The following is a 27,924-nucleotide window of genomic DNA, read 5'->3' on the forward strand; positions in this document are numbered from 1 at the left end:
CTACTGTCTCCACTTTGCATAAGAATGATATTTAAGTAGTCCAGTGAAATTCATTGCTATAGCTGTGTATTCATGTCATCAAATAAGTTAACTCTTTAAAATGTTCACCTACCTTTTCTGCTGTTTTTAAGGAGGCCTTATGGGACCTGTCAGGATGATTTCATCTGGACATGAGTTAACGACAGATTATGATGAAAAAGCACTTCATGAGCTTGGTTTTAAGGATATGCAGGTACACATAAGTGTAGTTTGAACTTTAATTGTCTATTGACTGTTATAGTAAACAGTTGAATAGTTGAAAGTGTGGTTCAAAAGCAATTCCTACTGCTTTTGTTATATTAAAGTTATAGGTGGAGTTATTTTATACTTTATTTAACCAAAAACTTGATATATCTAATTATGTGTTGTTCTGTCTCCCCCCCGCCCCCGCCCATTGCTCCAATTTTTGTAGATGGTATTTGTGTCTTTGGGTGCACCAAGGAGAGAACGGAAAGGGGAAGGTGTTCAGCTGCCAGCGTCCTGCCTACCACCCCCTCAGAAGGACAACATTCCGATGCTTTTGCTTTTACAAGAACCTCATTTAACTACTCTTTTTGATTTATTAGAGATGCTTGCGTCATTTAAACCACCCTCAGGAAAAGTGGCAGTGGAAGACAGTGAGGTAACTATATCATTTCATTTTCACAAAGTCTTGTCCTTCTGTTGAGTGGAAAATAATTTTCTCAGTAAACTCTTAAGAGCAGTAAAACCTAGGAACCCATTTATTCATTCATTAGCTATTTAAGTGCCTAATAAGATCCAGGCATACTGTTTTAAGTATTGTTTTACAAGGATCAAAATAGTCAGAGTTTCAGCCTTCACTGAATCCAGTGGGAAAGACAAATAATTGACATGCTTAACAGATAAATAGTTTCAAGAACTAACAGTTTCAGATAGAAATAGCTGCTAAGACTGAAACATGACATACCATCATTAGGAGGTGGTGATACAGACCCATTTATATATTATTTGATCAGGGAAGGTTTCTCTGAGGGAGACCATATATAATCTGAGCTAGAAGGATGAAAAGGAGTCGACTAAATCAAGAGAATGAGGAATGATTTGTACAGAATAATCTGATTCCTGAAGCCATTGATACAAGAAGGAGTTAGGCAGATCTAGGAATTGTTAGAGAGCTAGTGAGTAGAATGGGAGTGGTGAGAGAGTGGAATGAGAGGAATGAGATTGGAAAGATAAGCAGAGCCAAACTGGCCATTTCAAGCTGTTTCTGTTTTACTCAAAGTAAAGTGGACAGCATTAAAGTAGTTTAGGCAGAGGAAGAGACATGTTCTGAGTTTTGTTTTAAAGGTAATAGGTTTGTTTGGCAAGAACAGAAAAAGCAGTAGGGAACCTAATGCAGTAGTCCAAGGAAGAGCTGACTGCCCTGGAATAGAATAGTGGCACTGAAAATCAATTAAATGGACAGTACGGGAAAATAGTATGACTTGGTGGTGGCTTGGATTAGGAGTAGGGAGAGACTTGGGCTCAGGAAAAAGGAAAACGGAGACGGCATCCAAGTTTTTGGCTTGAGCAACGGGGTGGATTCCTTTTGAGATGAAGAAGAATGAATGCCTCTGGGACATCAAGTGGGGCTGTCAGGTAAGCAATTGGATATGCGTTAGAAACTCAGAGAAGAGATTTGGTCTGGAAGAAATAAGTTTGTGTGCGTTAATCGACTATAAAGATGGTGTTAAAGTCGAGACTGTGTATGAGATCACCTAAAGGAATTATTTTCAGTCCACTGACTGTTTTTTTAATGCCTTTAAATAAGTTTATCCTAAGATGTTGTTCATTGATGTACCTAATTCAATGACTCATTATTTTGAGATTGAGTGGCAAATAAAATGGTGGTGCTTTATTTTAGGCTGCTGTTATGCTCTCTCTTTCCTAAGAACGCTAGTGATTTCTTTCCATGTTTCTAAAATGTGTTTGATCATGGATTCAGTGGTAGCTGCTATTGAGTCCTCTGTTCCCCTGTTTTCTCTTGTGGCAGCATATTCTTAGATTCCTAAGACCTCTGCCTTTTGTTGAACAAAGCAGAATAATCAATAATAGATGCCCATGAGCCTCCATTTCCTCACCTTTATGCCACAAATACTCAATGACCTTTTACTTTATGTCAGCAGTGAAGTGGCATTTTAAGAGAGAAAGATAGTTATAAGAATTCCCCAGTTTTCTGGAGAGTGCTAATGTTCTGTGCAGTGTGTTATAGGAACATAACGGGAGGGAGCAAAAATTGGGGGAAGATTTTTGCAAAAGGGGATTTGTTATATTGTGTCCAGCTGCTGATAAGAGTAAAGAAAAACAGTAAAGATTCACAGAAAAGTGAATGACATGTTTGAAAAACTGGTAGTGCAAATTACCAGTAACTACATTAGTAGTTACAAATCACCAGAATTACATTACTGGTAGTGTAATTCAAATATAAGGACACAAAGGGAGATTATAACCTATATCGCAAAGGATCGTATGAGATTTTTATTCATTGTAAAATGGATTGCCATCATCTTGGAAAGTTTTAAAAGAACAAAATGAGATCTTTTCTGGGCTTTTAGAAACAAAGTTTAGGTGTTAGTGTGGAGGATGTATTAGAGAAAACAAAGAACCAGAGGTAGGAGGACCAGTTAATAGGCCATTGTAGTAGTCCACGTGAGGCCTAAACCAGACGAGCATTCATTTTTTAGCAGATACTTTACTGAATGTTGTTTGTTACAAGTGTGCCATTGTTGATGTGGGGTTTCTTTGTTGTACAAGACTAGTTCAGCCTTGAAGAGGGTTACAAAAAAATTAAGAATAAAGGTCTTCACTTTGTGTGACCCATGTTGTAGGGCCTTTCAGCCATAACATATAACATAGTTGTGTACACTTGGGAGATTTCTTTTTCTTCATATCATTTTTTTGCACAGAGTTCAGTCTTACTCTTTTGTTGTTGTTGTTTTTTCTTTACTGGGTATTTACAAAGGAATGAATTCTATTTTACTGAAGAACTCTCAGTGCCATTTCCCCAACTAACCCAAAAATGTTACTTGGGTTGCTTTTCTTTCTTCATCAGTGTTGTGAAAAGCAAAGTTTACCTTGAAACTCCATCTCTAAAATTCCCTCACCTTCAAAATACTAGCTTTATACTATTATACAAAAGAATTAAATTACTTTTTATGGGTGTATAGAAGATTCCTTTCGCATCTCTTAGATTATATTATACCAAAAAATAATTATGACAGCAACAGTAGTGGAATAATATATGAATTCATATTCTGTGGAAAATTCCAAAACTATACATTTTAGCTTTTGCTGTTTGTTTACCTCTTGGGGTTATCCTTTAATTAAAAAAAAATCTATTTCTTACATACTTTCTGAAACATTCTTTAGCTTGCTATTATCTCAGCACCTTACACAGTTCAAATTTAACAAATGATCATGGAAGAAAGTAGATTCTTTAAAATTGTTTGCTTTCCTCTTAATCTCTGCTTGTCTGGAAAATAAAGTATAGATTAGCAAAATAAGAGAAACAAGTGTACTCTTTTCCCAAATATGAGGTCAAGGATTTTAATTCACTAAGTCTTTGTCATCCTTAGAATAGTGACCTGCAAAGAGGAAACAGATGACAGTCTTATTGAAATTTACTTGAATGGCTTTATAAAACAGACGTTTTCAGTTCTATTTGAGAAGTTTCCTGAGGAAAGTGGTCAGACTTAGAGGTCACTTTTTTTTTCCAGAAAAGAGTTCAATAATAACAAGTTGAAAACCAGTACTTTGATATAACTGTTAATTTATTGGATAAATGTATTTACCATGTAACAAATGGTTTCTCACTCTTAAAGTAAAACTAAAAAATATTATCAAATTTGATAAGTAATGATTTTATGTAAAAATGTTGAACTTAAGTTTGGAATTTTTTTTACTGATCTGTCTTGATAAGCACTTGTTCTTATTTGTGTAGAGCTTAAGATGTGAAGAACTTCATCTTCATGCAGAAAATCTCTCTAGGCGTGTATGGGAGCTACTGATGCTTCTTCCTACATGCCCTAACATGTTGATGGCGTTCCAGAATATCTCAGAGGAACAGGTAAGCCCACAAAATCTTTTTACTCTCCTGGAGGATGGTACAGTTTACTTTCCTACTGGCAGTGTATGAGATTGCTTATTGACCTATATCCTCAGTAAAATTTTGCCCATTTAGTAGATAAAATGTGCCAGTTTATTTTAATATTGATTTATTTAATTATTAGTGAGGTTGAAGAATATAGGCTAAATACTACAAGGCAAAGACGTTTTCTAAAATTAACTTGAGAAAATATGGATTTGCTGCCTTTTTAGTGTTTTTTCTTCTTGTATTCTAAGTATTGTTTTGTTTTTGACAACAAAAAGTAATGTTTAGAGAAAATACACTGTGGTTTAATGACCTGCATCAATGCTCTTTTTGGATGCTTATACACGTCAAATGATAGAAGTAGGGGAAAATGACGCAAAGAAATTTTATATATATTTGTTAATTTTCCCATAGTAGCATGGTCTCACCTGTGTTGTGTTATGTATCTTTGTAAAGACATCTGTTAAAATTAGAGATTATTTTTTACAGGCTATATAAGAAGGGGTTACTTTGTAGAGATACAAGTAGAACATCGATGGGGTAAACAATGTCCTAATGTTAGCGGAGTGGTTATCTGTGATTTGAGACTTTGTCATTGTGACTTCAGAAAGTCCTATATCTGAAATGACTTAGAAGTGAAGAAGGTGGGCCTGGAAAAGAGTAGTTGATGACTCAGAGTAGCTCTAATAATAATACTGTTGTCAAAGATGCATATTAAGTGTGCATAGCATAATTTCATAAGTTGGGAGTAGAAAAGAACAATATTTTAAAATTTATGTGTTTGTGTGTGATTTTTAAATAGGTGGGTGTAACTTAACCATAAGTAAGAATTAAATAATAGACTTTACTACTTACATATCCTGAAAAGTTCACACATTCATCTAGGCTACAATGTTTTTTTGTTGGGAAGATGGTAAATTGCCTCAACTGTCGTGAAGGTTAAGAAGATGTAATTTTTTTCTGTGCTGCTGTTTTTGTATTAATTTTATTTTAACAAAATTTAATGAATAATTGGTATTGTAAGCATACCATTAGTACTGATTATGTAATTGATCTTCACGTGTTTGAATATATTTCAGTGTATATGTAATTATTTGAGTTTTTATATAGTATCAATTTCTTTAAATTTTGGGGGGAGGAGATTCCCTTAGTAAATTGGCTTGAGAAAAATATGTTTTTCTTTTTTTAACTTAAGAGTAATGATGGACTTAATTGGAAAGAACTGCTCAAAATTAAGAGTGCTCACAAGCTATTATATGCCCTGGAAATTATTGAAGCACTGGGAAAACCTAACAGAAGAATAAGGAGAGAATCAACGGTAATTGCATTTCTGTTATTATCATTAAATGTTTGTATTCTCTCTGGAGCAAAATTTGAGTGTATGTTATCCTTTAATTCTAGAATAACTTTTTTCAGCTGCCGCCTTCCCTTATTTTTTTATTTTTTGCCGTTCCCACAGGGGAGTTACAGTGATCTTTATCCAGATTCAGATGATTCAAGTGAGGATCAAGTGGAAAATAGTAAAAATTCCTGGAGTTGCAAGGTTTGATCATATGTGTTTTGCAGTGTATTGATAAAAATAATTTATCTCTAATTTTCCAAAAGTAGGTACCACAATTATTAATTGGTTTTAAACTAGTTTACTATTAACGCATACTTTAAAAATGATATGTTACTCTAAATCACAATAATAAGCTGAGATTATTTAATGTGTTTGTGCCTCTGTTTTTAGCACTTAATATCTGTGTTAGGACACATCATCATCTGGCATTAAATGGTTAATGGAATATAGATATGTTTATAGGTTTTTGCAAGAACTTTTCAAGAAAAATTCTTGAAAGTAGGCTGTACGTTATTACTTTTTATGGAAATCATTATGATTATTTTTTTAAATTTTTTTAAATATTGGCACCTGAGCTAACATCTGTTGCCAGTCTTCCTTTTTTTTTTCCTTCTTCTTCTTCTCCCCGAAGACCCCTAGTACATAGTTGTATATTCTAGTTGTAGGTCCTTCTCGTTGTGCTGTGTGGGACACTGCCTCAGCATAGCTTGGTGAGTGGTGCCACATCCCCGCCCAGAATCCAAACTGGTGAAACCCTGGGCCGCTGAAGTGGAGCATGCAAACTTAACCACTCGACCAAGGGCTGGCCCGCATTTTGATTATTTAAATCAAAGAGTAATTTGCTAAATGAAGGATATAGTCCTGCACCAGATAATGATGTTTCGGTCAATGATGGACTGCATATATGACAGTGGTCCCATAAGATTAGTGTATAGTTCCATAAAGCCCAGGGGTGTAGTAGGCTATACCATCTAAGTTTATGTAAGTATACTCTATAAAGTTTGCATAGTGACAAAATCACCCAATGACGCATTTCTCAGGATGTATCCCTGTTGTTAAGTGATGCATGACTGTATATGCTATTTTATTTATTTTTTGCTGAGGAAGATTCGCCCTGAGCTAACATCTTTTGCCAATCCTCCTCTTTTTTTGTTTGAGGAAGATTAGCTTTAAGCTAACATCTGTACCAGTCCTCCTCTACTTTTTTGTATGTGGGACACCTCTACCATATAGCTGCTGAGTGGAGTAGGTCCCTGCCTGGGATTTGAACCAGTGAACCCAGGCTGCCAAAACACGTGGAACTTTAACCACTCAGCCACAGGGCTGAGCCTTGTATACGCTATTTTATACACACACGTGCATACACACATCCAGTGAATCAAAAAGCGAGTCTTTGTTACATTTTATAGCTGCTTTTCTCTTACCATTACTCTCACCATTGCTTACAGTTTGTTGCTGCCGGAGGGCTTCAACAGTTATTAGAAATTTTTAATTCTGGAATTTTGGAGCCTAAGGAGCAGGAATCTTGGACTGTGGTAAGTAAAAAATCACTGTTTCAACCAGTTACAGTAGTTATTCCATTTTAAGCACTTCCATTTCCCATTAGCAAGTATAACTTTTGCTACATACTTCATTGTAGTAAAGGAAAGTATGGAGTACAGTAAAAATAAATTAAAAAAAAAAGTCTCATAAACCGGTTATGCATTAGGAGTTCTCCATGTCAACTCTGTTAAAAATTTTTAAGTGCTAAAAATCAATGACTCTGAACCATGGCTGATTCATAAACGTTTTTCCTTTAGGTTGATAAAGTATATACTAATATTTATATAGTAAAGTATAGATGCTTTTTAAGAAACCTCATCTTCAATTTTTTTCAAAACATCCTTTTTCATTTTGTTTTGACCATTTCTTCCTTTGTAGCAGTACTACTCAAAAATATATCTTCCAGGCCATTTGTGACTGGTCTGCAGTGAAATAGGTATAGAAATTAGAGTAAGCCTTTAGAAATTTTTATAGCAATTGGACATTGCTGCAGTATTTTTTACAGTATTTTACAAAATTATCAGTCCCCAACAAAATGGGAGTTTTAAAAGTGGTACTTTACCACTATCAACTTGAAGAAGCATTGTTCTATAATAGGAAAATAAAATTGCTTGTGGAATATTAAAAAATTCATAATGCTATATACCAAACTGCACAATGCAGTTTTTTTTTTTTTTTTTAAAGATTTTATTTTTTCCTTTTTCTCCCCAAAGCCCCCCCGGTACATAGTTGTGTATTCTTCGTTGTTCTTCGTTGTGGGTTCTTCTAGTTGTGGCATGTGGGACGCTGCCTCAGCGTGGTCTGATGAGCAGTGCCATGTCCGCGCCCAGGATTCGAACTAACGAAACACCTGGGCCGCCTGCAGCGGAGCGCGCGAGCTTAACCACTCGGCCACGGGGCCAGCCCCTGCACAATGCAGTTTTTAACTAAAGGGAAAGGATTCTCCATTTCCTGACCTCCAACAAAGCAGAGTAGCGTTATCAAACATCCCTTTTGAATACTAATTTCTTAGTTACTTGTTCTTTAGAATTACCTTGGAACCTAGAACTCATGTGTTCTTGATTTGGTATCAAATACTAGTATGTCTAAAAAGTTAATGAGAGAAAATAACATTTAGAAAACATAGTGCTGTCTGCCAAAATTTTGTTAATCTTACCACTCATTGCAATACTTGTTTTTTCCATTTTTCTTTTACTACAGATATTTTCCTTTTTACAATAGATACCTCTACTACAATAATTAATTGTTGTAATTCTATGTCTTATAACTCAAATGTCTGTCGTGTTTTATTAGATATGTTTTTGTTGTTCCATTAATCCCTCAGAATTATAAGGTGCCTTTTAGTTCTCTGGCAAAGTGAGAGACTTTAACATCTTTAATGAGTAGTTAATGTGTCATTTATAGGAATTTTGTTTATAAACTGCTCTAAGTTTAGTTTTGAATGAAGTTACAGGGAATCATGTGCCAAAGCTTTTCTCTCTTTGTTTCCTTTGAAATTGTGGATACTTTTATGAAGTACTACTAGTAAGAAAATTTTACTGCCATATGTGTTACATTGTACTCTGGCAATGCCTGACATGCGAAACATGCCTAAGACACAGAGCTTTCAAGTCAACTGATATCCCCTATTTATAATGCATCTCTCTTAATATGTTATAAAATAATTGTAAATTCAGAATCATTCTTGTTTCTTAACCGATTTTATTTTTCCCCTTTTTAAATGAACTTAGTTGAATTATATTTTTAAAATTAAACTTTTTGAGATATAATTCACGTACAATAAAATTCACCCTTTTAAAAGTAAAAATCAGTGATTTTTAGTATATTCGCAAAGTTTTGCAACCATTACCACGGTGTTAATTCCAGAACAATTTCATCAATCCAGAAGGAAACTCCGTACTCATTAGCAATCACCCCTCCCTCATTTTCCCCCAAATGCTTCAGTCCTATGCAAAAACCAATCTAATCTACTTTCTGTCTTTATGGACATTTCATGTAAATGGGATGATACTATATATATATATAGGCTTTTGTGACTGGCTTCTTTCACTTGGCATAATGCTTTCAAGGTTTACTTTTGAAAGTAGTATATTACCCAGGGTCACCACTTTTTCATTTGAGCCATTCTAGTGGGTATGTGGTATTATCTGATGGTGGTTTTGCCTTGTCCTTCCCTGATGATTAGTGATATTGAGCATCTTTTCTTGTGCTTATTGACCATGATTTGTTTTTTGTGTTTTTTTTGGTGAGGAAGATTGGCCCTGAGCTAACATCTGTTGCCAATCTTGCTCTTTTTGCTTGAGGAAGATTGTCCCTGAGCTGACATCTGTACCTATCTTCCTCTATTTTGTATGTCGAACACCATGACAGCATGACTTGATGAGCAGTGTGTATGTCCACGCCTGTGATGCGAACCTGTGAACGCTGGGCTGCTAAGGTGGAGGCGGCAAATGTAACCACTAAGCCACTTGGCCAGCCCCCGTTTTTTCTTTTTCAATTGTAGTAAAATACATGTAACACAAAATTTATCATCTTAACCATTTTTAAGTGTATGGTTCTGTGGTATTAAATACGTTCACAATAACTCCCCAATCGTTCCCTCCCCCCAGCCTGAGGCAACTACCATTGTACTTTCTGTCTCTGTGGTTTTGACTGCTCTTAAGTACTTCATGTAAGTGGAATCAGAAATATTTGTCTTTTTGTGACTGGCTTATTTCACTGAGCAAAATGCCCTCAAGTACCATCCTTGTTGTAGCGTATTGCAGAATTTCCTTCCTTTTTAAGGCTGAATAATATCCATTGTGTATATATACCACATTTTGCTTATCTATTCATCCTTTGATGGACACTTGGATTGCTTCTATGTTTTAACTATTGTGAATAATGCTGCTGTGGACGTGGGTATACAAATATATTTGAAACTCTCCTTTGAATTCTTTTGGGTATGTACCGAGGAGTGGAATTGCTGGGTCATATGGTAATTCTATTTTAAACTTTTTGAGGAACTGCCATACTGTTTTCCACACCAGCTATACCATTTTACATTCCCACCAACAGTGCACAGGGTTCCGATTTCTCTGAATCTTCACCAGCACTTTTATTTTCTGGTTTTTTGATGGTAGCCATCCTAATGGATGTGAGATTGTGGTTTTTACTTTCATTTCCTTAATGATTAGTGAAGTTGAGCATCTTTTCACGTTCTCATCGGCCATTTGTATGTCTTTGGAGAAATATCTGTTCAACTCCATGCCCGTTTTTGAATCAAGTTGTTTGGGTTTTTTTGTTGTTAAGTTTTCCAAGTTCTCTATATATTGTGGATATTAGTCATTTATCAGGTATATAGTTTGCCAATTTTTTCTCCCATTCTATAGGTTGTCTTTTTAATCTATGTGTTGTCGTCTGATGCACAAAATTAGTAAATTTTCATGCAGTCCTGTTTGTTTTTTCTTTTGTTACCTGTGCATTTGATGTCCTGTCCAAGAAATCATCGCCAAATGTTGTGAAGCTTTTATCCTATGTTTTCTTTCAAGTGTTTTGTTGTTTTAGGTCTTATATTAGGTTCTTGATTCATTTTGATTTAATTTTTGTATTGGGTGTTAAATAAGGGTCCAACTTTGTTCTTTTGAATGCGGATATCCAGGTTTTCCAGCACCATTTCTTGAAAAGACCATTCTTTCACCCCTGTTAATGGTCGTGGCCCCCTTGTCCAAAATCGTTTGACCATATATGTGAGGATTTATTTCTGGGCTCTTTGTGTCATTCATTTGTCTATATGTCTTGTCTTTATGCCAGTACCACACTGTGTTGATTACTGCTGCTTTGTAGTAAGTTTTGAAATCAGGAAGAGTGAGTCTGCCAGTTTTGTTCTTTTCTTTCAAGATTGATTTTGCTATTCAGGGTCCCTTGCAATTTTGTATGAATTTTAGGATGGGTTTTTCTGTTTCTGCAAAAAATAGCATTAGGATTTTGTTAGCGATTGAACTGAATCTGTAGATCACTTTGGGTAGTATTGATATTTTAATAATGTTAAGTTTTCCAATCCATGAACATGGGATGTGTTTCCATTTATGTATGTCTTTAATTTCTTTCAGCAGTGTTTTGTAGTTTTCATTGTAGAAGTCTTTCACCTCCTTGGTTAATTCCTAAGTATTTTATTATTTTTGATGCTATTGTAAATGGAATTGTTTTTTAATTTTCTTTTCATGTTGTTCATTGTTCGTGTATATAAATGCAGCCAAATTTTTATGTTGACTTTGTATCCTGCTACTTTGCTGAATTTACTGAGTAGCTTTAAGAGCCTTTTTTTGGAGTCCGAGCTTATTTTATCTACAGAGATAATTTTACTTCTTCTTTTCCAATTTGAATGCCTTTTATTTCTTTTTCTTGCTTAATTACTCAGTACAAAACTTCCATTACTATGTTGAATAGAAGTGGTGAAACTTGGCATCCTTGCCTTTTTTCTTGTCTTAGAGGAAACTCTTTCAGTCTTTCACCAATGAGTATGATTTTCACTATGGATTTTTCATACATGGCTTTTATTATGTTGAGGTAGCTTCCTTCTATTCCTATTTTGTTGAGTGTTTTTATCATGAAAGGATGTTAAATTTTGTCACATGCTTTTTCTGTATCAACTGAGATGATCGTGTGGTCTTCTCCCTTCATTTTGTTGATGTGGAGTATTACATTCATTTATTCCCATGTGTCAAACCATCCCTGCGTTCGAAGAATAAATCCCACTTGGTCATGGTGTATAATCCTTTTAATATGTTGCTGAATTCTGTTTGCTAATATTTTGTTGAGGACTTCTGCATCAGTGTTCATAAGGGATAGTGGTCTGTAGTTTTCTATTTTTGAAGTGTCTTTTTCTGGCTTTGAATCGGGGTTATACTGGCCTGATAGGATGAATTAGAAATTGTTCTTTCCTCCTTTGTTTTTTGGAGACATTTGAGAAGGATTGGTATTACTACTTCTTTGGATGTTTGGTAGAATGAACTAGTGAAGCCGTCAGGTGCAGAACTTTTCTTTGTTGGGAGATTTTTGATTACTGATTCAATCTCCTTGCTAGTTATAGATCTGTTCAGATTTTCTATTTTTTTGTGATTGAGTCTTGGTAGGTTTTGTGTTTCTAGGAATTTGTCCATTTTATGTAGGTTATCCAGTTTTTTGGTGTACAATTTTTCATGGTACTCTCTTAAAATCCTCTTTATTTCTGTAGAGTTGGTAGAAATATTCTTACATTCATTTCTGATTTTAGTAATTGCACTCTTCTCTCTTTTTACTTTGTCCTTCTAGCTAAAGGTTTGTCAATGTGGTTGTTCATTTCAAAGAACTAAGTTTTGTTTTCATTGATTTTTCTCTATTGCTTTTCTATTCTCTTTTTCATTTACTTCTCCTCTGATTTTATTATTTCCTTCTTTCTGCTAGCTTTGGGTTTAATTTGTTCTTTTTCTAGTTCCTCAAGTTGTAAAGTCAGATTGTTGATTGAGATCTTTATTGCTTTTTTTAATGTAAGCATTTATAGCTATAAATTTCTGCATTAGCACTGCTTTCACTGCGTCCCATAAGTTTTGCATTGACTATGCTTTTTATCTATTTTTGTAAGTATCTCTTCATATCTTGGGCTGACTTCTTTTTTTTTTCTTAACCAATTTGGACAAGTTTTTCTTTCTCAGATGTATGTAGTAGGAATATTTTACTCAATTTGTGACTTGGATTTTTATTATATTGACAATGTCTTTTAAGTGGAGACATTTTTAATTCTAACAAAATTTGTATCCTATCTAAGAAATCTTTGTCCAAGGTCACAAAGGTTTTTCTCCTCTAAGTTTTATAGTTATCTTTTGCATTTAGGTCTGTGATGCATTTTGAGTTAACTTCTGTATATGTAGAGTGAAGTTGAGGTTTTATTTATTTTTTTTCATATGACTGTCCAGTTTTTCTGGCACCTTTTGTTAAAGAGACTGTTTTTTCCTCACTGAAGTTTCTTGGTACCTTTCTTGAAAATCAGCTATATAGAACTGCTATATTTCCTGGTATTATACTGGTGTAGCTGTAGTACTTGGCAGTGGTTATGGAAAAGAGGAGGACAAAGACCATGAAGAGAAAGCTCTGAAACTCATTTTGTACATACGTGGTGTTCTTAATTTATTTAAAGGAAATGTTTTATTTAAAAATGTTTAATATAAAAATTTAAATCAATTACAAATTTTACTTTTCAGACTACTTAATATTTTATGAAAAATTATTTTTCATTTTGAATGTACATATGTAAAGTGCAAAATTCTCAGTTGAATTACTTTCTAGAATTAGTGAGAATTGCTTTGGCCTCAGAATATGTGTCACTTTTGTGGAGAAACAACTTACAGTATTTTGTCTCTCAATTCATTTTATTGGTGGGTAAATGATATCTTTGTTAGCAGTTTAATAATTTTTTAAAAATCACAGTACTTTCTGAGCAGTGCATTTTTTTAAAAAGTTGTCTTTCTCTATCACATGCGTTAGTGTGATACCTTCATGATAGAAATGCAAGTGTCATTTCCATTTCATTAAATACATCTTCTTAGTGTCTAGATACTTTTCTTCATTTTTATAAGATTGAATTGTTAATGAACCATAATACATGAGCAGCAAAATTTCTGTACCACATAGATTGAGTACTAGCTATAATTACTTTTATTTTCTAGCCTTTAATTTCAGGTTGTATAGTGGCCATGTTAAATTAATGAAAATAGGGAAATGACATTTTCTTCTTATCCACAGTGGCAGCTAGACTGTCTTGCTTGCTTGCTGAAGTTAATATGCCAGTTTGCAGTAGATCCGTCTGATTTGGATTTAGCTTATCATGATGTCTTTGCCTGGTCTGGTATAGCAGAAAGCCATAGGAAAAGAACCTGGCCTGGCAAATCAAGAAAGGCTGCTGGTGATCATGCCAAGGGTCTTCATATACCAAGATTAACAGAGGTAAAGTACAGACGTTAACCTTAAATTGTAGTAATGAATTCTGTTTATGTTTTAAGAGAGCTTTTGTTTTTACAAAGTGAAGAAATAGACCAATGCTTAAGAAATGCTATCCTAGATTACCACAATATGACCTAAAACCAGAAGTGATGCTTCTGTTTTAAAGCAGGAGTACTTATGAAGCAGTAATGCTTTTCACGTCATCATGCAAAATGCAGGAATGAATTATATGCCATTTTAATGTTTTCTAACTATAGGATTGAGTTCATTATTTGGACTCAGTACTTTAAATACTGAGTGTATCAGTATCCGTTCAGGAAAACAAACACTAGGTATTTCAACAGAGAAAATTTAAAATAGAGAGTTGTTTTATGTGTATGTGTTGGAGGGCTAAAAATATAAAAAGAAAATGTTGAGATAACCTAGATAGGTAACCATTCACTACCCTTAGGGTTGAGGAACATACGGAAAAGGTTGGAGTTAATAGAAATGAGCTTATAAGAGGGATCCTGTTGAATTGGGGTTTAGGCCTCTAAGTAAAGGGTTCTGCTGTTTCTGAAACCAACTGCCTCTTCTGGGTAAAATATTTCTGAAACAATGCTAACAGAAAAAGCAAGGAAATATTCTTTATTGTCTCAGGTTGACAGAACCTAATAGGAAGCCAGCTGGCAATGGAGGAATTTAGTTTGTCATGTTCCAGCCCTAGCATCACGGAGCAAGTATATAGAATGGTAGATTTAGAGCTGAAAGAAAATGGCACAATAACCAGCAAATCCAGCAGTAAATTTAGAATTCTTTTTGACTATGGATTCTGTTATTCATGTGATCAAATATTTGCCCTTCCGATGTCTCCATCAGTGAACTGGGAAGTGGGGAGAGATGAAGGCGAGTTTTTATTGACATCTCTTCCTCATTTAGTAGCCTTTTGAGAATGACACCTCACCTCATACCTGCCCAAGAAACACCAGAGTAATGAATTGTTACTGATAGAAAAATATTGTGGTGAACATAGGTTGGAAACTACTAGTATAAATGAAAATCTGAAGCATATTTCCCATTGGAATTTTGGGATTTAAATGGGAAAAGTGATCTGTGCTAGTATTCCAGATCATTTACAGCTAATACAATTAAAATAGACTCACTGTGATCTAAATGTATTCTACAGTGTTGCATACTGTGAACGAAAGTCTTGCATCGCTTAATGACAAGACTATGTTCTAAGAAATGCATCATTAGGCAATTTCGTAAAGTCGTAGAGTGTACTTACACAAACCTAGAAGGTATAGCCTACTACACACCTAGGCTATATTCTACTAATCTTGTGGGACCACCATCATATATGCAGTCCGTTGTTGACCTAAATGTTGTTATGCAATGCCTGACCAAACCTTGCATTGCTGTAATGTTTCAGGGTTTTTTTCCCCAGAATAAACTTTCCAGATTATAATACAAAAGCTCAAATCATTTGTGCTCCTTTCCATCAACTCACTAAATAGTTTTAAAGCTTTTGATTTTTATTAGTGATTTCCTCTTGACATTTTAATGATATAAATACATGTAATTATACATGTAAAACACATATATGGAGTTTTAAAAATAATGGGTTTGTTTTTTTAAAAAATATATGCAAGTACATAGTAATGGAAAATAATTCAGAATATACAAGTGAACCTTCACCCAGTTGTAGTTGACTACCATTAATAGCTTTATGTGGTATCTTTCTGGAGTGTTTTTTTCTGTGCACATACCAGGGTTACGTTTTTTTTTTTTGAGGAATATTAGCCCTGAGCTAACATCTGCCTCCAATCCCCCTCTTTTTGCTGAGGAAGAGTGGCCCTGAGCTAACATCCTTGCCCATCTTCCTCTACTTTATATGTGGGACGCCTTCCACAGCATGGCTTGATAAGCAGCGAGTAGGGTCCACACCCAGGATCTGAACCAGTGAACCCTGGGTTGCCAAAGGCGAATGTGTGAACTTAACCACTGTGCCACTGGGCCAGCCCCCCAGTGTTACTTTTTTATAGTTTAGAAAAGAGGCAGACTATACATATTTTTCCATTTGTTTATTTATTTTAATAATTAGAGGTTAGTATGTACGTCTAAGCTATTTGGCAACAAAAAATTTTGTTACACTAATTCTGGAGATAAAAATCATCCAATTTTGGTATATTATAGATAGTAAGGAAGAACACTAATTCTTTTAATAATTTACTATCATGCATTATTTCATTTGTTCTCCTTAATAACCTTTTAGAAAGTTCAGATTCCAAATTGAACTTTCAAATTCCAGCCTCAACATTGCTTTTCTTGAAGCTTTCCTGATTCTGCCTGGGACAAGTTTAGTTGTTGCTCCCTTCTTTTGCTTATTTGGCACATTGTATATACTTACGTTACAGTGCTTTCTATGTTATCTGCTGCACTGGACTAACATCTCCAGGATTGGAACAGTGACTTAAAAAATAAAGGCCCAGAGTGGGTTCCGACCTGCAGAAGGGATTCAATGATCCTTTATTAAATTAGCAAATTATATGGATGAAGAACTAGGACCTAGAAATTAAGTATTCGTTAGAATCGTGCAGCTTGAAATTTAGCAAACTAAACTTTGAACCTCAGGATTTAATCCAGGATCATGTTCTGTATCCATGGTATATTGTATATTGCTTGTTTATATTTATTTCCGGGTGGTTGAGGAATCTGCCACTGGTTGACTATTTTTCTTATTTCAAAAGTAAAAAATGTTTTATTCCTCACTCACCTCCCCAGAACACTGACATGTAATATATAGTATTTTTCTTACCCAGTGACATGCAGAATATCTGTGGATCCAATATACAAAATAATTTTACCTGTGTATTTCTAAATTTTCATTATTTTCTTTTTCAAGTTGCTGCTCTTAAATTTGGTTACAAAATTCTAGTTTTCTAGTATTTGATATTTTTACAGTATTTTTAAATAGCCATTACTAGGATATTTCTTACCTTGTCATAGACAAAAATCAAAGTAATTTGGAGTCTTGGGTTAAAAATGCAGTTTTGTGTGTTTTAGTGTATTTAAAAGTTTTTTTTTAATGTTTTTGTTTTAAAGGTATTTCTTGTTCTTGTCCAAGGAACCAGTTTGATTCAGCGACTTATGTCTGTTGCTTATACGTATGATAATCTGGCTCCTAGGTATGAAGTTTTAACATAATTTATATATGTATTTGTAGTAAGAATATAGTGTCTTAAAATTTTATTTTGAAAAAATTTAAAACTTAGAAAAATCAAGGCATTTTCATGGACTCTGCCATTCATCTAGATTTGCATATTACCAAAATTTTGCCAGTTTTTATCGTAATCATGAGTGCGCATTTTCCGTGTGTCTGTGCACACGCATTTATTTGCATACTCTCCTGAATCTTATGACAGTAAGTTTCAGACATGACTACTTACTCATAAATACTTTGATGTGTATCTCCTAAGATTAAGGACGTTCTCTTAATCTAGCATAAAATTTTAAAATTTAGAAAATCTAACATTGATAGAATAATATCTAATCTATAACCCATACTCAAGTTGTTCTATTCATATTCTTTATAACAATTGTTATCCTGGTCCAGAATCATGTACTACTGTGTTTCTTCCATTTCCTTTAATCAGGGATACTTTCTTAGCCTTTCTTTCATGATACTAACGTTTCTGGGTGGTATAGGCCAATTATTTTATAAATTGCCTTTCAATTTAGGTTTTCCTGATTGTTCCTTATGATTAGATTCGGATTATACATTTTGGTAGGAATACTCCAGAAGTGATGTGTCTTTTCCAATACATGCTGGGGATGTCAGTTTGTCCCATTATTAGTAATATTAATTTTGATCAGTTAATCTGGTTTCTTCCAGGTTTCTCTACAATAAGGTTTCTGATTTTTCCTTTAAAAGTAACTTATGGGAAGATATTTTGCAACTGCTTAAATTTCCTGCTCCTCATGAAACGTTCACTCATTGATTTTCAGCGTTCAGTGATGATTCTTGCCAGAGTTAAATATTATTTTAATATTTGAAAACTAGTGATTTTCTAACTCTTACCATTCCATTTATTAGTTGACCTCCTATTGTGAAGAAGAGCTTTCTCTTCTTCCCTTTTATTTATTTAGTTACTATCAATTTGGATTCATGGATTTTTTTGTTTGTTTATTGTTACAATTTATTACTATTACTATTCACTTTGGTCAACGTATGTCTGAGTTGGCCTCTTCAGCCTTGTTCACGTGTCCTTTTCACACATTCCCATTATTTGGGATGGAGAGGAGGAGTCCCTTTTTTTCTTCCCTGTCACTGCAAGATCTTCTAGGTTTGTAGTTTCCATGTCTTAGTCCTGGAATCAACCATTTCCTTAAGAAGCGCTAGTTCCTATTGGTGGGGAACCTCCAAAATATGGGTGCTTGGTGTATTCATTGTTACTAGTGTTTCCTTGCTTCTAGGCCCTCAGTGGACAGAGCTGGAAATACGTGTGTAAGAATATAGTTTAAACGTGTAATATGACCCCATATATTGGGGCTACATTGGAGATCTTCTTAATAATGTACAAAATTTTAATAATATAGAAATTCAAGTATGATAATGGCTGACTAATGCATAGCTACCTTGTTGTATGCCTTAAATAATCACATAAAGTATGTTGAAGTATATAAAATTAATTTCCAGGTATTTTGTAGGCATTATATTGGGCTGAAGTTTGCCATTGTCCTCAAATAATTTATAAAGCTAATGTAAACACCTTTACAAATGATTATCCTATGTATTGCTAGTATCTAATTAGCTGTTTTTAGGTGCTTTTAAAAGTCATGTTCATAGGCAATGGTTGCATATAAATAGTATGATTATTTTAAGATTCTTTCTTTTTTAGTGTGCCTTTCTTTAATGTCTATCTCAATTGAATTCATGTTCATTACTTGATCAATATCTGCTTTAACTCACTACACTTAAATTCTGCATAAACTATATCTGATTTTGGTCACCATATTTTCAGTGCCAAGCACCTTACCTCATTGTTTGTAAAACTTGTGAATGGATAATGTGGGGAAACAAAGAAAGTGCTATAACATACCCTTGATTTGTATGATAAAATGCATTTTATACCCCAACCACCAATTACTCTCCAGTTAAATAATTCTTAACTCTTTCTTGTCCTCTAACACACACTCTACCTCACTGTCCCACACACCACAGTATATTGAATTAACAAGGCAATTCAATGACTACTTTAGTCTGCTTTTATTTCTTTAGAATTAAGAAATGTTCACTTGACTGTTAACCTCACACAATGAGAAATAAATATGCAGATTTGTTAACAGCTGTTGCTGTTCCAGCTGGTTCACTCTGTGGCAATTCTTGTTTTCATTCTACCAGTTCCATTCTTAAAGAACTCATTACAATCTTTGTAATGTGAGCTCCCCCTCCCCCATTCCCGTGTTTTCTCAGCACTTGTTCCTGTGCCATTATCTTTTTATAAGCCCCTACTTTCAGTTCATAGGTGCTAGGTATATCAATTTAAGGAAGCTAGAATGAACTTTTTGACTGTTTTATTAAAAATCTTGTAATGATACAGATTTAAAAGGTAGATAGGTAGGTTGCTCTTGGTAAAGTTAAATGCATTATACCAATGTAGTAAAAGTTAAATGTGAGATATGGCCAAACACTTGATTTATACATTTTAACTTATTAGTACCTTTTATTGTAAATCAATACTATGGATGAGTCTTGCTTTTTGATATTTTGAAAGGTGTTTTATTTATTAAAACATAGTGAGGATACTGGAGATCAGTGCTTTTTTTTTTTAACAGTTTATTTGTAAGGCAAATAGTAAATCCCTATTTATTGGTTTTAGTTAAAATGAAATTTTAGTCTTTTTTAAATTGAGGTGTAATACTTTTTTCATTGAAGTTGCTAAAAGTATCACGGAAAAATAGAGATGAAACAAGATAGAATAAATTTGTTAATTTTCTTTTTAATAATTTGCTTTTAACTGTTCTTGATAGAAATTGGCATTAACAATAAAAAAGGAAGGGCGTTTCATGTCAATGTATGATTCTTTTCAGGGGGGAAGTTTGAAGTTTAGACTTTAAGCTGTTATAAACCTTTCTCTTTGTAATACATGTCTCCAGTAACTAAATCATGAACACTTTTTGAGGGTACACTTATTTCAATCAATATTGGATTCAGTCAATTAATCAACAGATTATTAAGTCTGAACAGTCATTTGGTGTTTGCTGTAATAAGACTTTACCTGTGGTTCTTTAAGTAAAAGATAAATATTATAGGAAAAATAGCTTTCTTAAAATCTAAATCTTTTTTGGGCAGAAATTGTATAAAGTTGAAAGGATATGTGATAATAAATTGAGCTATTTTAAATTCATTGCTGATTTTAATTGGTGGTGGTGGTGTGTTTTTACTTTACAGAGTTTTGAAAGCTCAGTCTGATCACAGGTCTAGACATGAAGGTAAGGGTTTCACAAAGTTAATTTTTAATAGATAAGGATTTGGATAACCAGATACATTTATATATAATATCTTTAATAGTGAACATTGTGTTTTCTTTATAGCACAAGACCTTATAGTCGTATTTTTTTCTAATTTTTCTTTAGTTTCACATTATTCAATGTGGCTGTTGGTGAGTTGGGCTCATTGCTGTTCTTTAGTGAAATCTAGCCTTGCTGATAGTGATCATTTACAAGATTGGCTAAGGAAATTGACCCTCCTTATTCCTGAGGTAAGATAAAGATTGAAGATTAGTACTATTTTTACTTTTCATATTTTTTTCCTATTATTAGCATTGCTAAAAGTAAAAGAGCTAATGGAAACAAATGGACCTGATTCCACAAATACATCACATTGTCTAGAATGTACCTATTTAATCCTTTAAGATCTAGAGTATTTTGAACTATGTACACTTAAGTGTGAATATTAAATATTCTGTAGCATTCATATTGGTCTTTTTTCTGAAATGTTTGTTTACATAGTGATTATTTTGCTTTGGGTTTTTCTTTTTATTGTTTTTTACCAGGGAGTGGGAAGGACTTGAGCGTTTATTTTGGTAATTTATGTTTTAGAAGTTTCTTTTGCTTTTTCTATTTAATTAGATTATATCCTTAGATGCAACAAAGACTAAAAAGTTGAATATATTTTCTTTTGATTCCAATGAGGTCAATATAATTTTCACTAACCATATCTTGATTATTGCTCATACCATGTTCCTAAATGCAACAGTACTAACACTCTGTTACTAATATACTTAGCCATAATAGTCACGCCTTTTTTTTTTAGATTTTATTTTTCCTTTTTCTCCCAAAGCCCCCCAGTACATAGTTGTGTATTTTTATTTGTGGGTCCCTCTAGTTGTGGCATGTGGGATGCCACTTCAGCGTGGCCTGATGAGCAGTGCCATGTCCGCAGCCAGGATTTGAACCACTGAAACCCTGGGCCACTGCAGCGGGGCACGCAAACTTAACTACTCAGCCACAGGGCCACCCCGATAGTCACTCCTTTTTTAGACAGCAGTGTCTAATTCTGTTAGCTCTGAATTGAATGCATGTGTGTTCTTTTGCTGACTGTGTCCCAGGTAACCACTGTGACATTTGGGCAAGTCCCTTAGAATCTGTAAAATGTTCTAGTTTAAGTACTTTCTAAGTTGCTTCTAGTTTTGAGAATATTTTATCCTGTTACTTAATTGTGTAAATAAATTATTTTGAATACCCTCTCCTCAATCCCTTTTGTATTTGTCTGTTTTCATCGTGTTTATTTGGTTTGTTTTTATGGATGTATTTGGGAATTTCTAAAATACGTTTTTACATGTTACTTTATACTTTGGGGTAGTTTATTTGATCATATTATTACATGTATGATGGTGTGATCAGAACATTGCATTTTAAAATATGTTACTAAAGGAACCACCTAACATGTTATTTCTGCCAACGTATTAACTTAAGATTAACTTTTTAGTACTTACTCAGACTATCTTTGGAACTTGCTTTTTCATTTAGACTGCAGTCCGTCATGAGTCTTGCAATGGTCTTTATAAGTTATCTCTGTCAGGGCTGGATGGAGGAGACTCAATCAATCGCTCTTTTCTGCTATTGGCTGCCTCAACATTGTTGAAATTTCTTCCTGATGCTCAAGCACTCAAACCTATCAGGGTAAGGTTTTACTATGTTCAAGAGTGGTTTCTGTTTCTGCAATTTCCTTTGCCCCAAGTTTATCATTGTATTATACCCTCATGGTAATTTTGAGTACTTGTTTACTGTATGTAGTATTTACCAAGAGGATAGTAGTTATATAGTTCTTAAAGTGACAGCATTGTGACATGTTGTGTCCACATTACACCTAGGAATGGAATCTCTGTACTTTGATTTCAGCTATGTGGGATCTCTCCTGGGTATTCTGTTGTGGAAATAACATCTGTTCTTACTAGATTCTGGGCCTTGTATTAATAAGTTGAATGATAGAAACATCCTAAATGTAGCTTTCTTCTCATTCAGTCACACAGTTGTTTTTTTGTTTGTTCTTTGCTTTATCCTTATGATACTATAGTCCCCCCCTTTATCTGCATTCCAAGACCCCCAGTGGATGCCTGAAACCAAACCCTATATATTTCTGTGTTTTTTCCTATACGTACATACCTATGATAAAGTTTAATTTATAAATTAGGCAGAGTAACAGACTAACAATAATATCTAATAATAAAATAGAACAGTTATGACAATATACCATAATGATATACTGATAACTGAGAAGGCTACTAAGTAACTAATGGCTGGGTAGTGTACACAGCATGAATATACTAAAAGGGATGACTTGTATCCTGGGTGGGCATGGAGGATGTCGGCACGAGATTTTATCATGCAGAATGGCACGCAGTTTAAGACTTATGAATTGTGTATTTCTGGAATTTTCCATTTTATAATTCCAACCATGGTTGACTGCAGAAAGTTGAGTCATAGAGAAGGGGGACTACTGTATTCTGAATTTTTAGTTCCCTTCCTTGCTCCAGTGTATGTATTAGCCTTGTAAAAACCCTTTTACCACATAATAAATCCAGAGCCATTAAGTAAATTTTACTAACCCCAGAAATATGATGTATTGTAGGATTTACGTTTTCCTTCTCCATATTTACCTATCATCGACTTTGTAAGAAATATGTGTTCTTTATTTTTCAGATTTCAAAACTATAACAGACCATTGCATGTGGGCAGATTTATATATACTCATATTCTATAGGTTTCTTTTGTTTACACACGTTCATTGAATTCTTAGTTTGTATCACATTATTTAGCATTGTATGTGATTCATATCTTTTCCAAGTAGGTTATAAGTAATTTGAGAGTAATGTTTTCCTGGGAATTCTCGTATTATTCACTTATGTACTAGTTACTCTAATTTTACAGAAACCGGTAGTGTTGTCTCCATCTTTTGTTAAATTTTGAATACTGTTTAGTTTGTATAGGGATTTAATTTTTTCTTAAAGTCTGTAGTTTCTTAAATGTATTGTAATTTTAAGTTATTTCCCTTTTTAAAATGTTTTCACAAAGTTTAAAATTTTTTTTAATAGATTGATGATTATGAAGAAGAACCAATGTTAAAACCTGGATGTAAAGAGTATTTTTGGTTGTTGTGCAAATTAGTTGACAACATACATATAAAGGATGCTAGTCAGGTATGTTCAGGAAATTATACATTAACTTGTTGATACTGATGAATTTAGCATGTGTGTGATCATGACTTTATAGGTCCTTATTATCAAGGGCATTTTTATCAATCTGTAATGAGCTGAAAATGTCATAATTTTTCTACTGTATTTGTACCTTTCTGTTCTATGCTAATTCTTTTTACTTTGACCTTAGTTGAAATGTCTTCATCTGCTACCTATAAGTAGTTTCCTTTCTCTTCTGAATAAGATTTGTGGATATAAAATCTTTTTGGAATGTTAAATGTAGACTTCAGGTTTAAATATATGGCTTTCTATAATAGCATGTGGATTTGGAGTTCTGAATATGTACAATAAAATTGCAATTAAAAGAGAAGTTATTTTAAGCTAAAGAAACACTGTCAGTTTGCTGATCTACTAATTTTTTTATACAAAACTAAGATGATATTTTCATCCAAACAAAGAAATTTTTAAAACAAGTTGACTTTAAAGACAAAGTTGCCATATAAAAACTTTCGTCTTTTTTCTCCTTTATAAATTTAGTAAGCTAAAGTGAATTTAAGTAATCTCAGAAAAAAATGAGAGACACTTTAAGAAGATACATTTAAATATTTAGGAAGCATTTCCTCTCAGTTTTCTTTCATGTATTTCAAAGTGCAGTATATATACTTTGCATTTTAAAAATTCAGTAGTATTTGAACTTTCTACTTTTAAGAAATAGTTTACATCTTAATTCATAAAGTATTTTACTATTCATTTGATAAATAATTGTAAAAATTAATATTGAACATGTTTTAGTTTACTTGATGATTATTCATAAAATATTGATGCCAGATAAACATTGACTTTCTTTTTTTTTTTTTTTTAAACCTGGGGGAATCTAATATATCTTGCTTGCCAAAGTAATTTTCCTTTATGAAAATCTGTTTTAATTTTTTTTTTAAGATTTTATTTTTTTCCTTTTTCTCCCCAAAGCCGGTACATAGTTGTATATTCTTTGTTGTGGGTCCTTCTAGTTGTGGCATGTGGGACGCTGCCTCAGCGTGGTTTGATGAGCAGTGTCATGTCCGCACCCAGGATTCGAACCAACGAAATACTGGGCCACCTGCAGCGGAGCGCGTGAACTTAACCACTCGGCCACGGGGCCAGCCCCAAAAAATCTGTTTTAATTTTGTTGTTCAGTTATAATGAGAAGTAAAGCCTTCTGAAATTAACTGTACATTTATTATTAAAGCCTGGTTTAAAAGTGGTGTTAAAAATAAACCTTAGCAGGTGAATTGTATGCTATGTGAGTTACATCTCAGTAAAATTGTTACAGAATAAATAAAACAACAAACCGAGTGTCTTCTTCATATATTACTGTGACTATCATATTTATTACCAATATTCCATTGATTTTTTTTTGAAGGACTATCAATGATGTGTTTACAACTATGATTTTATGATTTTATTAATTGACGTCATGTATAATTAAAGAATAGCTTTGTTATTTATGATTCCACCTATCTCCTCCTCCTCCCGGGGGGAAGTCCGTCCACCTTCCGATGTATAGCAGCACAAGTCTCTCAGGCATCCTGAGATGCTATATGGATATCCTTTGTTAACCGATGAATGTCCAATTAGTGTAGATTCGAAGGGGAAGAGACAAAGAAGACTACTCAGTCTGCCATCTTGGTGATGTCCCCAGCTTTGTTGTTTATAATTTAATTGTTACATTAATGAATTTTCGAGAACCAAATTCTTGTCACTTATAGGGAAAGGATTTTTTTAAATGATCTCGGAACTACTAAAAATTTATACTTCTAATTTGTATTTTCTCTTTGTATTAAGACAACACTCCTCGACTTAGATGCTTTGGCACGACATTTGGCTGACTGTATTCGAAGGTAACGGTTGATATGAAATTCACAGTTATATTGCTGAGGAAAGATAAAACAACGTAATTATGTGAACTATCTTGTCTTGCTTGCATTCTTTTTTGTAGCAGAGAGATCCTTGATCATCAAGATGGTAATATAGAAGATGATGGGCTTACGGGACTCCTAAGGCTCGCAACTAGTGTTATCAAACACAAACCACCCTTTAAATTTTCAAGGGAAGGGCAGGTAGGTATTAAGACATCCAAATGTCTATATAGAATATGATTGAAACTTTTGTTGTTGTTGTTGCATATGTTAAATTTCCTTAAACATGTGGAAGCGTAAAGTCTGGTAGAAGTTTATTGCTGTCAGGAAAACTGAACTTTGAATAAAATGAACCCTTAAAATATGAATCTTAGGCTTGTTTTTAGAATGCAGAAACAATTCCTATGACTGTATATAGAAAGGCAACTTCTAATGGTACAGTTTGATTGAAACAGTAGGATTGTTTTTGTTTTTTTGCTGAGGAAGATTCATCCTGAGCTAACATCCATCCCCAGTCTTCCTTTTTTTCTTTTGCTTGAGAAAGATTTGCCCTGAGCTAACATCAGTCTTCCTCTGTTTTGTTCATGGGTTGCCACCACAGCGTGGCCACCAATGAGTGGTATAGGTCCATGCCTGGGAACTGAACCTGGGCCGCCAAAGCAGAGCCTGCTGAACTTAACTACCATGCCACGGGGCCAGCCCCTAGGGTTGAACATTTTGAATTATCTGAATTTATAACAATGGAATTAGTAAGTAGTCGTTATAGAGTACCTATCTTACTGGTTTCATATTTTAAAGACCCATTTGACATAAAATCTGTTATTGAATGTTGGATACACCTAATGACTCTAGACCAGTGAATGTCTGATTACTCTTTACATTAAGTTAATCACCTTGTCATTGGCAGTTTTGTCATTGCCTATTTTGTCATTGCCTGCATTGAGAGTTATTTCTGGTTTGGAGCATTGTTTTCTTGAGGTTACTGATTTTGTTAGGAAACACAGGAATAACCAAAAGGATGGAAGATTGTTTCCATGAGCATAGACTAAGGGATTCTTGAGATAAACTTAAGGTGACAGTCTTAATCTATCTTAAATTTGTGCTATTTCCTGTATTCTGTGAGGCCACTTCTTGTGCTATTTCTTCTAGGTGCTTTTTAAATTTTTCCATTACACTCACTGGGAATAATTTGATTGATTTATAGTCTTGCTGGTTGAAATTTTATGTTATATATAAACCAATATACAGTTATCCCTCGATATCCTCAGGGGATTGGTTCCAGGACCAATCTGTAGATACTTAAGTCCCTTACATAAAACGGTATAGTGTAAATATAACCTAGACACATCCTCCCATATACTTTAAATCATTTCTAGATTATCTGTTATACCTAATGCAATGTAAATGCTCTGTAAATAGTTGTTACACTATATTGTTCAAAGAATTAATGACAGAGAAAAAAGTTTACACGTTCAGTACAGATGCACCCATCGTAAGCCTTTTGATGTGTGGTTGGTTGAATCCATGAATGCAGAACCCATAGATATGGAGGGCCAACTCTATAATTTTCATTCCAAAATATAAATATATTAATTTACTTTTCTTATAACATATCATTGTAAAGAAAGAAAGAAATTTTTAGTGCAAAGAGAAGATTCCCATATAGTTTGATTTGATTTCCCATGATACTTTGGTGATGGCCTTCCAGGACTTTCTGTGCATATATTAAATACACAAATGTATAATTTCTATTATGTAAATACCATTCTGTGATATGCTTTCTTCATTTGAAAAAATACGTTAAAGAAAGAGAAAATACATTTAAAAACTCGAACACATAAATAAGGAAATAATTTAATCTTTATTGACATTTGTGTTGTCACTAGTTAAAGACTGTGAGGAACATCTTTGCACACCTGTCCCATTATATATTCATATAAATTATTAAAAGTAAATTTGATTCATTTTAGTCAGAATACATCAGTTTACAAAAGGTAATGTAAGTTTATACTTCCAACCGCACTAGGTGAGAATGCCAGTTTCTCAGACATCCACGTTCCTTACATGACTCTTAAATCTTTGCCAATCTCACTATTGTTTTAGTTTTATTTCTTCAGTTATTGTTGAATATGAGTGTCTTTTCATTTATGTATTGCCCATTTGCATTAACTTGTGATTTTTCTGTTCATGATCTGTGTGCATTCTTCTGTCATTTTTCTTCTATTTATTTGTAAAGTTTTGTATTTTGAAAATATCAACTCTTTCTCTGTCATAAGTGCAGGAAATATTTCCGGAAGTATTATTTCTCTTGATTATTCATATTTTTTAAGACCACTGTTTTTTTTCCCCTCTCTTTTGTTTACTGATTTTTTACAA

General features: G+C 33.7%; 1 protein-coding gene across 5 annotated transcripts in view; it reads left to right on the forward strand.

Moving 5' to 3' along the window:
• Nucleotides 1-27,924, forward strand: part of USP34 (ubiquitin specific peptidase 34) — a 251,988-nt gene that overhangs the window by 149,060 nt on the left and 75,004 nt on the right. For all 5 annotated transcript variants that reach the window (XR_011504013.1, XM_044772515.2, XM_070512047.1 and 2 more), the window contains exons 28-41: nt 132-232; nt 452-661; nt 3,980-4,105; nt 5,325-5,447; nt 5,589-5,672; nt 6,920-7,006; nt 13,773-13,973; nt 17,055-17,137; nt 20,404-20,444; nt 20,589-20,713; nt 21,984-22,136; nt 23,549-23,653; nt 25,475-25,530; nt 25,629-25,749. Coding sequence is in view for 4 of the 5 variants with exons in the window: in XM_044772515.2 (XP_044628450.1) it covers nt 132-232; nt 452-661; nt 3,980-4,105; nt 5,325-5,447; nt 5,589-5,672; nt 6,920-7,006; nt 13,773-13,973; nt 17,055-17,137; nt 20,404-20,444; nt 20,589-20,713; nt 21,984-22,136; nt 23,549-23,653; nt 25,475-25,530; nt 25,629-25,749 (1,616 nt within the window). In the remaining variant the exon portion in view is untranslated. The remainder of the gene's footprint in view (nt 1-131; nt 233-451; nt 662-3,979; nt 4,106-5,324; nt 5,448-5,588; nt 5,673-6,919; nt 7,007-13,772; nt 13,974-17,054; nt 17,138-20,403; nt 20,445-20,588; nt 20,714-21,983; nt 22,137-23,548; nt 23,654-25,474; nt 25,531-25,628; nt 25,750-27,924) is intronic.

Source organism: Equus asinus, chromosome 6 (genome assembly GCF_041296235.1).
Source record: "Equus asinus isolate D_3611 breed Donkey chromosome 6, EquAss-T2T_v2, whole genome shotgun sequence".
Taxonomy (NCBI): Eukaryota; Metazoa; Chordata; class Mammalia; order Perissodactyla; family Equidae; genus Equus; species Equus asinus.